This window comes from Branchiostoma belcheri, unplaced genomic scaffold (assembly GCF_001625305.1).
Source record: "Branchiostoma belcheri isolate BF01 breed outbred unplaced genomic scaffold, Haploidv18h27 scaffold3, whole genome shotgun sequence".
In the NCBI taxonomy this organism is placed as follows: Eukaryota; Metazoa; Chordata; class Leptocardii; order Amphioxiformes; family Branchiostomatidae; genus Branchiostoma; species Branchiostoma belcheri.
The window spans coordinates 6,323,480-6,337,683 of record NW_017803909.1 but is presented as its reverse complement, the minus strand read 5'-3'; the positions used below and the strand labels follow the sequence as shown (position 1 = coordinate 6,337,683).

Here is a 14,204-nt window from a genome sequence, read left to right as displayed (position 1 = left end):
GTTCCTTTCCCCTTAAGCTTGCTATTTCATGCTTTTAAACTGACTATAAACTTAGACTTCTGAGACAAAACTATAAGATAAGTTGTCGTCATTTCGCAGGTTCCATCCCCCTTGCCTGCTATGTTGTACGGTTGCTAAGTCTTTGTTGCGGTTCTAAGGCGCTGGCGTGTCAAACGTCGCTCGATGATGAATATTTGATGAGAGAACATGCCATCCGTCACTTTCTATTGTAAGGCCTTTATCAGGACGACCCGCATCGGAAGTGATCTTTAACGCCTGGATATCTGCCTTTTGGGCAGGGCTAGCGGCATTCTCTGGCTGGCGTACTCGCCTCTGCTGGTCTTCACCTAGCCTGGGTGCCAGACCCACAGCGCACAAGGCTCAAAGCTATGCTGTATGCATAGGATAACCTTAAGCTAGTGTACTGTGGGTCTGGTACCCAGGCTAGTTTTCACCGGTACCGAGGAACCTTTGAGTTTTCTGACAACCCGTTTGCTGAGCACTAAAGTTTTGTCAAGTAAATTTACACGGTGATAAAACCAGAAAACATATTTTCATTTCCTTGTAGCCAAGGATGACGAACCATAATGGGAACAAAAGAGGCATAATCTTGCACAGGAATAATAATTGCCTCTGATATATCGTTTACTATATCTGGTTATATTGCGTAGAAGTTCATAGAAATGATAGATAGCACATTTCAGTTTTCGTGTATCAAATCACATTATCCACCAAAGCTCAGGAGGGTGCCCCAAGCTTGCATGATGGAGGTTCTGCCATTGATTAGCCAATATAACCAAATCGACCTGGGCAGTTACGGAAATAGCACACAATGGTATGAAAAATTGATACATGTGTGCTGTACATATACGTCATATAAGTCTATTGTTGTATACGATTTGTGTAAAATCAAGAGCTGATGACACATTTGGGTTACACAATGATTACAGAAACCTTTTTTGGACAGGAATACGCAACAAGCCATTCGTGCGGAGAACTAAACTACGGGTGTGTTCTGTTATTGGTCGGCTGTCACAGTGGTTTATCCTCAATTGTAAGAACAAAATAATGATCGGGTTTACCTCAATACTTTCTTACTTTAGGAACCTCTTTCTTCTACTAGATCTAGATATCGTTGTATTTGGTCTCACTAGGACATGTGTTCAGTCTTTGCCCACTTTATTTTATGTGAATGTCATGCAGCAAGGGTGAGTCAAACTCAATTCAGGTTATCATGCTGTAAAAAAACTACCTAAACTATAACAGGTTTCTTTGTTTGTCGAGACAATAGGAGGCAAGTACATGTATTTATTTTCATTGTGACTGACAATGCAGTGGGAACCAGGCTGCTAGGAACTCCAGTCCATCCAGTAACAAATGTCAAATCAACATGTAGCAATTACTTTAAAAGTTATACAACATGCCTATTACTTCTTTTATCACCTTTTATATGTTCTGAACTGTACGAAAAAAATACAAATTTACTTTTAATGTACGTACTTCCTCAGGCTCTACAAACAAAGTGGCCAAGACAAAAATAACAAACAAGTTTCATATGTTTTTAGTAAGATTTTATTTGCGTCTACGGCAGATTTTCTGGACCTGGTACTGTTCACTTCTTCTGCGCCTTCTTCAGACGGCCCATCTCCATCTTAATCAGCCAGGAACGCTGGAGAACAACAGAAACAAGTCAGCAATAAAGTACAGAAACCACAACCAACATTCTTCATTGACATACACTGTCACACAACAACCCTATTCAATAGACTACCTGCTAGATGAAAAAACAATTCCTACAGTTCAAACTACAACTTCCTGACACTCACTCACTCACTCACTGCACGGCTTAGCGTCCGTTGTTCCCCGTCATACAAGGGTTGGAGGTCGTGGGATGTCGTTTGGGTCTAATAGCTGCTCTCCAGCTGCTTCTGTCTAGCGGGTTGGCCTTCTGCAGTTTCAAGTTTTTCACGTCTTCCCTAATACTGTCTACCCATCTCTTTTTTGGACGGCCACGCGGGTTTCGTCCCTCTACGGGCATTGTCATGACCTTCCTTGGCCAGTTCTGCGGGTCCATCCTTTGCACGTGCCCATACCAGCGCAGTCTGTTGTAACGCAAGATCTCACGTAGACTGCTTACGCCTAACCTACACCTAAGTTGACACTACTGTGTCATTTACTATCTACTATCTTCCTCCTCCTCCTCAAGATCAAAGATGATGTCTTACCCTTTGCTTGACCTTCATCAACTTGAAGCGGTCAAAGTCAGAGAGCTGTCTTCTCTGTAATGGTGAAAATAAATGAGGTTAGGTGTGGTTACAAAGTTATTAATTACTTTGTACATTTAAAAAATTTTGATAACGGAAGGTGATCATACAAAATACTTCATGTTGATTTCCTAGTGACAACCATAACAATGATGACTTAATTCTTCGAGGTTGTACAATAAGTTGACTGTTGTTCCTTTTTAGTTGAGAAAGCAAATGCAGACAGCAGTCTCGGTGGAGAAGGAACCTTGCTATGGCATTCAAAGAATGGCAGATACCCCACAAGAGGGGAAGTGCCCCAGTAAGAATGCCTTGTACAATTTCATTTCTATCCCTGATCTTTCTGATATCACGAGTCTCTCTGTATATAATACTAGTATCATGAGAAACAGGACCTAATGAAGCTTTTATGACTTAGACCACGTTCACATTCAAAGAATGGATCTGGATTGCCTGTCGATCCGGATGAAAATTCGTCATTTCGGATCATTTTTTGCTGTGTGAACGCTCCAATCCAGATTGATTTTTTCCGATCCGAATCAAAAAGTAATCCACCTCGAGGAGGTAGTTCAAGGCCCTTGTGGCGGATCCAGATTGGATAAAACCGCAAGTGTGAACGCAAAGTGCCTTGGTTTCCGACTTGCTTCGCCGATGTAATGCGATCGATGGCCAATGCGGATCCATTTTTAAAATGTGAACGGGGTCTAAATTAAGGCACAAACAGACAAACAAATCCTGTGCCCGTACCGTGGCCTTCATCTGGAGCTTCTTGTACCAGGTGGACTGGCGCCACTTCTCCTCCACGCCCTCTTTCTCCCACGCCTTCTTCACGGCGGTCGTGCCGCAGCCGTGTCCGATGTTGATCACGACCCCGGTCAGATGGAGGAACTTGAAGCTGACAGCCTGGCGGCGGATGTTGGGGCCATCGACGAGAGCCTGAAGTCAGTGAAGAGAAAAAAAAGGAGTCTATCTATATCCTCGATATGTTTGTGTAAGTCTTGTTGTGCTTCAACATCAAGGTTGCACTTAATGTTGACTGTCGTTCCTTTTTAGTTGAGAAAGCAAATGCAGACAGCAGTCTCGGTGGAGAAGGAACCTTGCTTTGGCATTCAAAGAATGGCAGATGCCCCACAAGAGGGGAAGTGCCCCAGTAAGAATGCCCTGTTGAAGCCGTTGTTGGCTCTAACTTTTCTGAAAAGGAAATCATTTTCAAAGACCTCAAGCCAAAAAACTGTTACGTAGTAATCTGGTGGGGGAAGTAGGACTGTCACAGTTTACCTATATCTTTGATTATGATATATTGTATGTTTATAAGTTTAAACTAATGCTTTAGATAACTGTACAAGTTAACACCATAACAAGATGGCTGACTACATGAAAGCACTCACCCTGTTCTGGTCTACAATGTCGACCACGGCACACAGCTTGCCCTCGTCCTGTCCGAAGCGCACAAAGGCCACACGGCCGATCTCCACAAACCGTTTGTACACCTGTACATGATAGGACAATGTATCAGCAAGGACTGGAACATGTATCAGCAAGAACTCTTCAAACAAGTAAAACACATTTTTGGGATTGTTCAGCTTGTACAAATACACTTATGTTCATGGCAAATTATGAGGGCACCATGAACAACTTAGTTTCAACCCAAGTGCTTTTGCTTACAATGACTTTCTTTCTAAATGTATGACATAGAACTGCGGATCAAATTTAAAATGTCCGAGGTTTTTCAAATTTTATGCTGTTTGAAATGGGGTACAATTTTGTACCATAATTTTTGAGGAATTTGACCATTTTTAGAATTTAATTTTCAGTGCTGTTTTCTAGTAATATCCACAATTATCCCACAGACATTGATTACTACTCTAAGGACCAAACAAATTGTAAAATTTTTCTTATTAACTAAAAAGGTGTATCTTTTGATGTAATTTCGGGGGCCTGAGCTGACACAACCACGTTGACTTTTTCCGTCAGCAGTTGCAAGTTGCAACCGGCATGCAGCATGGCATAGCAGACCTCCAAAGAAACGAACGATTTTCAACAAATTCGACGAACGCAGCCAAATTTATCTTCAACCAGTATAATCTATGATATTTAAACAACAATATGATCGGTTTTTGTTTCAGAAAAAATGCGTAAAATGTGCCATTTTGATCTAGTTTTCTGGGGGAAATCTACAGAAGATACTAACCATTTTCAGCAAGATGGCGGAAAGGAGGAGCATGGGCCGCAAAGCCCCATGGGAAATTTTACATTTTTTATTGAAAACGAATAAATTGTAGATCTTACAATATTTTATCCTGAAAAAATCTTACTTTTTGACCCAGACAACAATGATGTATTCTATTATTATGATGATAATATCATTTTTGTGTTTTACGAATTCAATATTATCACCTTTGACCTGAACTTCGTGTCAATGACCTACTTATTGGGAGGAATAGTCATCTAATGTCAATCATCAGTGCACGACAAAACAAAAGTTTCTTTATTAAAATACAAAACACAGAAACTGATTAACATGTTTTCTAAAAAAAATAATCATTTTGTTTATCAGGTATGGATGTTTACGTTTTATTTTTCTCCATGCCGGAAAACTTTCCCAAATCTTCACCACCAGCTAATTTGGTTCTAATACTAGTATTTGCATCGGTATTCATTCCTCCTAGTAAGCGCCAGTGTCCATTGGAGTGGGGCAGCACTGCGCAAGTTTCACTACCTACAGCTGCAAGTTCTTGTCCATTTTGCGTGGGAATCCCAAGGGTAAAACATGAACTTCCTGCGCGTAGTGGGGGCCTTGAACCGGCCGGCTGGGGTCATCAGTCGGACTTACTGTCCTGGGACCGCCGAGGTAGGAAAGGGAGATGTTCGTCCATAAATACTAGTAGAGGCCATTATAGACTAGCTGGGTGTACGTGCGTCCTTCAAAGATATTATTACCATCATTTTTATGGGACATTCTTGTTCAAAAATTCTTATAACATTAACATAACGACATTTGCACAGAGGTATAAATTTTGCAGAACAGTCGTTTCTTCATCTTGACAACCATATTAAATTGATTTTATTAGATATATTAGATTATATATTAGATTTAGATATAGTATTTTATAGCCAGCCACTCACCTTTCCTTCTGGCTAAGCCAAGCTTTTAGTTATTTCAAGGAGTTGGTCATAAGTTAATTTGTTGAACGTCAAAAATATTGCTGAACTGGAAACTAGGAGCCAACTGGTCGAGAAAAGTGAGTTAGCAGTATGAAATGGTGGCATATTAGATTGTGGTCAAATTCTAAAATTCCTCAGAATCCGATACGACAAAAAAAAAAAGTAAGACATAGGTGACTGTGCCTAAGGTTAATCCCCTTTGTGTTTTCCTCTCTTCCAGGCCAGTCGCCTGTCGGACTCCCTGATAGAAGCGTTGTCTGCCGCCGTCGGGCTGAAAAACATCTCCACATCATTCGCAGTCAGGGAGCAGCATGGGAAGGACGAGTCTTACCACATGTAATATGAGTTGTGATGGACTTTCCTCCTATACGTAAACTGTATTTTGTATGCTAGGATAGTCATTATCATAACCTGGTTGCCCATCTTGGTTGTCGAACACTAGCCACTTAGCAATAGCCTGGTTACCAAACCTATTATAGCTCCCGAGTCCTACATCCTCTCCTATTTAGGACTCGGGAGCTATAATAGGTTTGGTAACCAGGCTAACTTAGCAACACTGCCTTTGCAAAACTCTAATAATAAAATCTCCAAGCAGATGTTTGGTGGAAGATGATGACATTTTCCAACTGCCTTGTCTTGTCATCAGTTATGAATCTGTGACCAAGTCAAGAGCTGAGTGAGCACTGGTTTCACTAAATGTTTTGTGTTAATACCCCTTTCCATGGGGGAGTTGAATAGAAATGTTGTAAATGATAAGCTTCCATGTGCTACTATTGTTACACACCTTTTGAGTTGAACAGGTGGAGTGTACTTGCAGCTTCCTATATGTGCTTGCTAACATTGTCGCTATATATTGGGTATTTTTCAGGGTTTTTGCCATCATACTACTTGCAATTTGCATCCAATCTTTGGTTACCTGCATGATGAAAAAATTTAAACGAATTTAGATGATCTTTGATGAGAGAAAAATGTTGTATATTATTTTGGAATTTTGTAATGCAATCTTAGGCAAAAGTCATCTCTTTAGCATAATTGAATTTGGAATGTCAAAAAGGCTTTATAGTTTATAGTTGGCAAAAGCCCTACTGGTATTAGATACGCTTTTGTGTACCTGTTTGTTGTTATTGCTGTCACTAACATGGTCTGACTAAAATGAAATCAAACAGACCACAGCCCGCTGATGTCGTACTCTGGCCGGAGAGTGTGAGCGCCGTCAGCAAAGTTGCCAGGATCTGTTATGACAACGGGGTACCCATGATTCCGTTTGGTACGGGCACAGGGCTGGAGTCTGGTGTCAGCGCGCCCAGGGTAGGACTTCGTACTCCACGGGCCACGCCAAGTCTGTTTGTTGGTTTTCGTATATAAAAGATGCCTGAGGTGACAGTCAGTACACAAAATTCATATTCCGATTCAGGTTTTTCTTCCAGACCTCTCTATGTTTACCAAAGGAAAACATATTCGTTTTTGCTGTGTTTCCTCCAAACCAAAAAGGTCAATGATCTGATCCTAACTGTTACCATGGTAACTAGTGTGGGGTTACATCATGTTGCAATTTAATAGCAGGAGGGATTTAGACTCCCATTACCATATACTAGTATATGAATGTGTTTGAGTAAGAATTGACAGAGCAGACCATATGCGAAAGTAAACATTATGCATTTGCTTTGCAAATGTTACCTTGCTAGTGAAATCTTGTTCTCTTTTTGGACTTTTACTTTGAAAGACAGAGAACCAAGAAAATAGACTGGTGTGGCCATGGTGTATGGGTATTCAATTTTATTCATTCACTGCAGAACTAAAAATACTGGATTGAAAGGTAATTGGAAATATGGCATCTGAAAGGTCTTCATTAGACACACACACTCACTCACATATATATCTGTCTCATATATATACATCTACATATAGAAAAATTCTATATATTTATGTAACCTTATATGTATGTACATGTGTGTATTATTTATGATCTATATGTGTTGTTGGCTACATCAGTGACAATGAATTGTCAGTGCTAGTCAGTGAGTAGCACTATAATTTGTTTTTGACATTGTTGTTTTCTCGGCTTTTTGTTGTTGTGTACTGCTTAGATGTATAATGGTGCGTACACCAATTCCTCTGTGACAGGGGTCCGTGGTAGTGCGCGGTAAAAAAAGTGATGAAAGGGTTTCAAGGGTCCAGGTTTGAGTTCACATTTCTCATCATCTGCTGCAAAATGACATTAAACACCAGCATGGCTGGAAAGCGTACTAGAAGTGACGCGTTTGGGGCAAAAATTGATTTTGGAGTCGAGCTCTTTTTCCAGTGGCATCCTTCTATCCTCCCCTGATACAGCCCTCCCCTCCATATACAGCTCTTGGCCCACAAAGAAACTGCTGTGCTCTAGCCATGCTCATTAGAGAAACAAATGCTGCCCACTAGTATTAGTCTGCGCAAGAGGCTAGCATTCTTTCGCTTTGAATGCGATGCGCCTCTTTGCCCCAGATTGACCTTTGGGCACTGTTGCTATGCCTCATTCGGCTACACTGGTAATATGCAGATTGAGACAAAAAAAAACTAGGGTGCGCTCCCTTAACGTAAAAGCCCATTAAGTGAACTGTTGCTGCAGTGAGTGACAGAAGCTTCTGGGCAAAAGCTGTGGTTCAAGTGGCCGAGGAAAGCCAGGCATTTGACCTGATTCAAATCATGTTGCTGCACAGTATGTTGTTAAGAAGGCAGTGTTGACACTGGCATTAACATTTGGTATAGCAGCATTGTTCAAGTGAAGTACATGTAAGATTCTGAACTTAAAGGTACAACTCCTTCCACAGGGTGGCGTGTGTCTGGATCTGACCAGGATGGACCAAGTGTTAGATCTCCACCCTGAGGACTTTGACGTGAGCGTACAGCCTGGAGTGACCAGGAACGCGCTCAACTACTACCTACGTGACACAGGCCTGTGGTTCCCTGTGGGTAGGTGGGTTAGGATTATGGTGTGGGATGGGTGCTTAAGTCATGAAAACTGCTGCCTTGCCCCAAAAGAGTGTCAGATTTTTGATTTTATGATGAAGATATCAAAGTTTTAAGCTCTAGTGGTGCATATTACTTGATTTCCAGTTCAGCATTGTGTTTTCAAATCTGAGAACAAGCTAATGGTTTCCTAACTGTGCAGATCCTGGTGCAGACGCGTCGCTCTGCGGCATGGCGGCAACCAGTGCCTCCGGAACCAACGCGGTGCGGTACGGGACAATGCGAGAGAACGTGATGAACCTGGAGGTCGTGCTGCCGGACGGAACGATCATCAACACAGCTGGCAAGGACAGGAGGACAAAGTGGGCACTGGTGTTACTTTGTGTGTTATTTCAAAGTTCCAAAGTTTAAAACAACAATATATGAGATTTTTGAGATCCAATGAGCTTTGAATTGTCAGAGAATTTTGTGCCTTAAACTTCAAGATTTTATTCATTTATTCAACATACAAATCACATTTACCATATTACAGGAAGATAACTCTGAATTGGCTGCAAAACATCTAAAATATCAAAAGCATACAAAACAAACAAGGTCATTTTACATTTGTACATCTGCAGGAAAACTGCAGCTGGCTACAACCTGACAAACATCTATGTGGGGTCAGAGGGCACGCTGGGTATCATCACCAAGGCAACGCTCAGACTGTACGGGATACCGGAATCTGTGAGTGTCAGAACGTCTTTGCTCATGTTGTCTACATTTTTGTCAAACAAATGCTTCCTGTTTGATGTACAATGTAGTTTTTCTATTTATCTATTCAAATACTTGAGCTGACCAGAGCACATGACCTTCCTTGTTCACAGATCATGGCAGCCGTGTGTTCGTTCCCCTCTGTTCAAGCTGCTGTGGACACGACAGTCATGACCATGCAGAGCGGCATCCCCATCGCCAGAATAGGTGATGTCACACGTCACGTCACATTCAGACTATAGCTCTATATCAGTATCTGTATCAGTATAGCCGGTATAACTGCCCTTTGGCGTAACACACCAGCTGAGAAAGATGCATGGGGATTTCATTTTTACCTGCCAATGATTCCGTAGTTTGCCTGCTATCTTCCTTGGCACTGTATTTATAGGACTACTTATGCTGCTGTTACAGACACAGCATTGAGAGTATGCCCCAAACGTGAATGAGTCTGTATCCCCTAACTCAATACTGGGTTGTGTACAAGAAAATTCTTCTGATCCTACTAGCTACTACCTTGGAAGCCAAACTCGTTTCGGGCCGACAGCCGTTCCCTTCGGCAGCCAAGAGCCCTTTGCCCGCCTGTCTAAATTACCTCTGCGGGGGAGTCAAGCCCGGGGTGAGTTTGGCTGGCCGCATAATACTCCCCACGGGCTCAACTCCACAGCAGGCAGCAGCAGTAATTTAGGTCTGCGGGCGAAGGCCTTCTGGCTGCTGAAGGAAACGGTTAGCGACCCGTAAACTTGTCTGGCACCCAGGGTATTACTAGCTACCAATCACATTATTCTGGAGATCCTGTGAAATCCTGTTCCTTCCCCCAGAGTTCCTAGACGATGTGATGATGGATGCCTGTAACAAGTTTGGCGGGCTGGACTACCCCGTGGCGCCCACCCTGTTCCTGGAGTTCCACGGTTCAGACAAGAACGTCACGGACCAGGCAGAGGCTGTGGGTGCGTGCCAATATATCAATAAATAACTATCAATGTGGAGTGTTTCAAATTATTGAGGTTTATGGCTTCAAACATGGGACCTCTGGCTCCCCCCCTTTTGCGTAAAATATCTCTAATGTATCTAAAATATCTCTTTATTTTTTGTCCAGCTGAGATTGCCCAGATGAATGAAGGGTCAGACTTCCAGATGGCCTCTGACCCCGCCCAGAAGAAAAAACTGTGGTCAGCGCGACACAACGCCTGGTACGCCGGACTGGCGCTCAAGCCAGGGTCTAAGGTCAGCCTCTAGGGTTTCATGTGTGACAAAAGCCTATTGTTTGATACTTGTACAAAATGAACCTGCCTGACAAGTCAACTCACCTGTAACTCTATCTGAGTTAACTTTGTTGGTATGATTGAAACATTGTTTTCCTTCATGTTACAACAGTAACATTTGTGTCAGTTCATATATACAGTGGTCGAAATACTTTTTTTCAGTGCTCTGCAATATTGCAGAAGAGTCAAAATTTCGTCCTGCAATTTGGAAATACTTTCTGCAAATACACAAGCCCCCATATTACAACCTTCTGAAACCAATAATGCCTATTTTACATCATATATATATAACGGTATAGCTTTGTAAATCTGTAGCATTACTAAAATTCTTCAAAATATCACTCTTTTAAATATGTTCGGACCGTAAAATTTTATCGATCCGGTCCAAAAAAACCGATACGTCGGTGGACCGGTTTTTTTGACCGGAACAAAAATCCATATTTGTTGTTACTGAATAACTGATGATCACTACATACAAGACCCCCATACAAAGAAGCCTGCCACTGGAAAAATGAAAATCCAGCCTTCAAATAAAAGAAGTTTACCTTAGTCTCCGTCTCTCTCATTTTGCAACAATATTTTCCCGTATTTTGGTACCGATAGTCATCTAGAAATCATAAAGGACAAGTCTACGGGCCGTGCTTGGTTCGGATCGAGCCGAAAATCACTGATTTTACACCATATGGTCACAATGTGATGCACGTAAATTTTCACTCGAAATGAGAAATTACCGCCCAACAAAACGGACCATTAGGTTCCCAGTGCTGTATTTCTCTTTTGTTCATGTGATCAACTTGTTTTCTTTGCTTGAATCGTGCAAAATACCAAGGAAAAACATCGAAATTTCGGCAAATTAACGCCGAGGCGAGTGTGGTTTTTCGGAGGAGCCATGTTTCCTTTGCCGTGTTGCCTGCTGGGAAATGCTCAGCGAAAATTGCCGAGGCAGTTGTCGGGTCCTCCCGGGAGACGAAATCTAACATCGGAAAATGGCGAGTGCCCATATTTGGTTATCGTCGCCTTTCGTCGCCTTGTCGAAATCGTTCAACTTTGACCCCAAATTCCCTTATATGGGACCATTTCAGTCTGCTGGAAAACGCCGGCAGGTTCGTGCGGCACAGGTTTTCGATCTATTCACAGCGCCACTGCTTTGCTAATTGAAAACTATTGAATCCGGAGCCTATTTTTTCCTTCTGCAAAATTGCAGATTGTAAGATTTTTTCTTCTGCAATCTTGAAAATCTATCTGCAAATTGCAGACTGCAGACGGGTATTTCGAACACTGTATATAGCAATGACATTTCTCTCTCACACAGGTAAGTTGACTGTGAGTGTAACCATGTGAACTACATTTCTGCAGGGCCTTGCCACAGATGTCTGTGTTCCCATCTCCAAACTTCCTGAGGTCATTGTCGAAACCAAAGAGGACATCAGCAAATCATCCCTCATTGGTATGTATCCAGCATTGTATTTTGTTGAGGATCTTTTGATAGACGAGTGATACTTTTGCAGACCACCAAACTTCATGCTTACATGTCCAAGTTCTTACCCATCCTATCCTGTTCCTATCCAACTTAACCTATAGTGGGTTGGGGTGATTTCTAGCAAGTTACATGTGTTTCCAATGCATTCTAGAGGTTAGGGTCCTCATGGAATGATGAAGTATGGAATTAAGCAACAAAAAATGAGCGAAGATGCTGACTGTCTGTTGTCCCACTGTGACAGGACCAATAGTTGGCCATGTAGGTGATGGGAACTTTCACAGTATCCTGATCATTGACCCAAACAACCCAGCTCAGATCGAGGAGGCACATGTGTTACATGAACGCATGGCAAGGTAAGAAAACTTTACATGAACGCACGGCAAGGTAGGAAGACAGTGTCTTCATATTTATCACCTACATGTATTTGTTAATTGAATAAAGAGACTCTGTATTATTCGCACCAGATGTTGGGACCTAGTCCGTGGCCTGTGCCCAAGGATGGGCAGCAGGCCTTAGTAAGTAAATGTTTTATTCAGCCGACGTTTCGGTGACCTTCTGTCGCTTTCCTCAGGGTAATTCTGACTGGTTCACATTACATAGCACAGATGACGATGCTATAATTTAATAATAGATGCATTCCCAACATATGTATCTACACGGTTAAAGGAACTGCATCTATAATGCAGTCCCAAACGTATCTAGAGTATGTCATTGATATTCATACTTTGTGTATTATCATTATTACTTAGCGGGGTAAAAGAGTTCCTACCTGGTTTTACAAAAATGACATGACCAGACTGGTTTGATTCTGGTAGCACATCGGCAGAATGTACTGCACCTGCGCTGCGCGAAACCCGTAATGTATTGTGCATAGCACTTCGGTAGAACATCTCATATAAGGTTGTATTCAAGCATATAAGGTTAACACTCCATCAGAGCTGTAGTTTCCAAATCTTTTGTCGGAAAAAATATTTTCTGCAACAGGCAAAATTCTGATGCAACCTTGACCAAACATTCAACGCACACCGTAAAAAATCAGGGTTTTGCGCAGGCGCAGTATGTTTTGCCAACGTGCTGATTCTGGTGTCTTTCTCCACAGACGAGCGCTGGCGGTCGGAGGGACGTGTACCGGGGAGCATGGGATAGGTCTGGGGAAGCGACACCTGCTGAGAGAGGAGATGGGTGAGGGAACCTTCAGCGTCATGAAGGCCCTAAAACAGGCGCTGGACCCTAAAAACATCATGAACCCTGAGAAAGTCGTCCCTGTGTAACATAATAGAGATACATGAAGGTGTAACCAGCTCAATCTGCTGGATCTCGCTCTTTAAAAAAATCACGCTGAACCAGGAAGCCAAAATGAAAATGGGAGTTGGAAGTTTTTAAATTTTTTTTTTCTGATTCTCTTTCAAACTGTTTTTGTCTTGACCTTGCCTTTTACTTATTAAAATGTCTGTGATATAAAAGAAATAAATTGGTGTGGGCTTATGCACAATAGCTGTATGCCTCAGAAACATTTTTGTAGTACCAGGTATTGTCTGTCTTCACAAAGTGGAGTTTATCTGCGTGCAATTTCACCCAATTTTGTGTGTCTGGCTGAGATTTAAAAAAGAATAAATATGAAATAACCTTTCATCGAGTTATACTTACCGGTATAACAAGCCCTCTGTAGGGCATTTAGCCACCTGATTTTTTTAATGCTTTTACATGTATTTGCTTTGCAAATGCTAATGTTGCGTGGTTAAAAAAAATATTATATGATATATATTGTATGTTAAAGATATGCTTGATTGTGTTAGAAACACTTACTGGGGAGTGCAATGAATTTTGACAAATTGATAATTCTAAAATTGCCAAAATCAAAATTGTAAAATGATGCTGATATTAAATTTAGTCTGAGACTAGTATTAATGCTGCCAAGCAGCCCCCATAACTTGTTTCTTCAACATAAACCTAGACTTGAATTTGATTTGTAAAGGACCTGTACCATCCTGTTTTGCACGGTTTAAATCAGTCTTTTTCAGACTGATAGAGTATCATTCATATTGGTTTATTTGTACGTTGTAACAGTTACTATCAATGTGTCCACAGTGGGCAATTTTAACCCTATCTCTACTACAAACATTGTACAGTATTTTAGTTCATGACAGGACATGGATAGTTCTCGTATATGTGTGTACATTGGCATGATGTAACTGAATGCTACTATAGTGAATATTTTAACCCTTTCTATATGTACTAGTATCCAATCTTCTATATTTTGTATGGGGTATTCAAAACAGAGCTAGAGTGATTTTGGTATAAAGCACTCTTTTAGCAACAATTTTTAAAATGAGC

At 41.5% G+C, this 14,204-nt stretch overlaps 2 protein-coding genes across 2 annotated transcripts; one reads left to right on the top strand and one right to left on the bottom strand.

Moving 5' to 3' along the window:
- Positions 1-1,554: 1,554 nt before the first annotated feature.
- LOC109473574 (60S ribosomal protein L14-like) lies at positions 1,555-4,493 on the bottom strand. The gene is made up of 5 exons (XM_019773476.1): positions 4,456-4,493; positions 3,653-3,754; positions 3,012-3,200; positions 2,226-2,279; positions 1,555-1,669 (listed from the first exon to the last, which is right to left on the bottom strand). The coding sequence occupies exons 1-5, from the start codon at positions 4,486-4,488 to the stop codon at positions 1,613-1,615; spliced, it is 435 nt and encodes a 144-aa protein (XP_019629035.1). The 5' UTR covers positions 4,489-4,493; the 3' UTR covers positions 1,555-1,612.
- Positions 4,494-4,943: 450 nt separating this feature from the next.
- On the top strand, positions 4,944-13,437 carry LOC109473557 (probable D-lactate dehydrogenase, mitochondrial). Its single transcript, XM_019773452.1, has 12 exons — positions 4,944-5,115; positions 5,650-5,765; positions 6,596-6,737; positions 8,237-8,378; positions 8,578-8,737; positions 8,996-9,101; positions 9,242-9,335; positions 9,947-10,075; positions 10,225-10,352; positions 11,747-11,837; positions 12,112-12,223; positions 12,970-13,437. Exons 1-12 carry the CDS (start codon positions 5,035-5,037, stop codon positions 13,139-13,141), a joined length of 1,473 nt encoding a protein of 490 aa, XP_019629011.1. The 5' UTR covers positions 4,944-5,034; the 3' UTR covers positions 13,142-13,437.
- Positions 13,438-14,204: the final 767 nt, after the last annotated feature.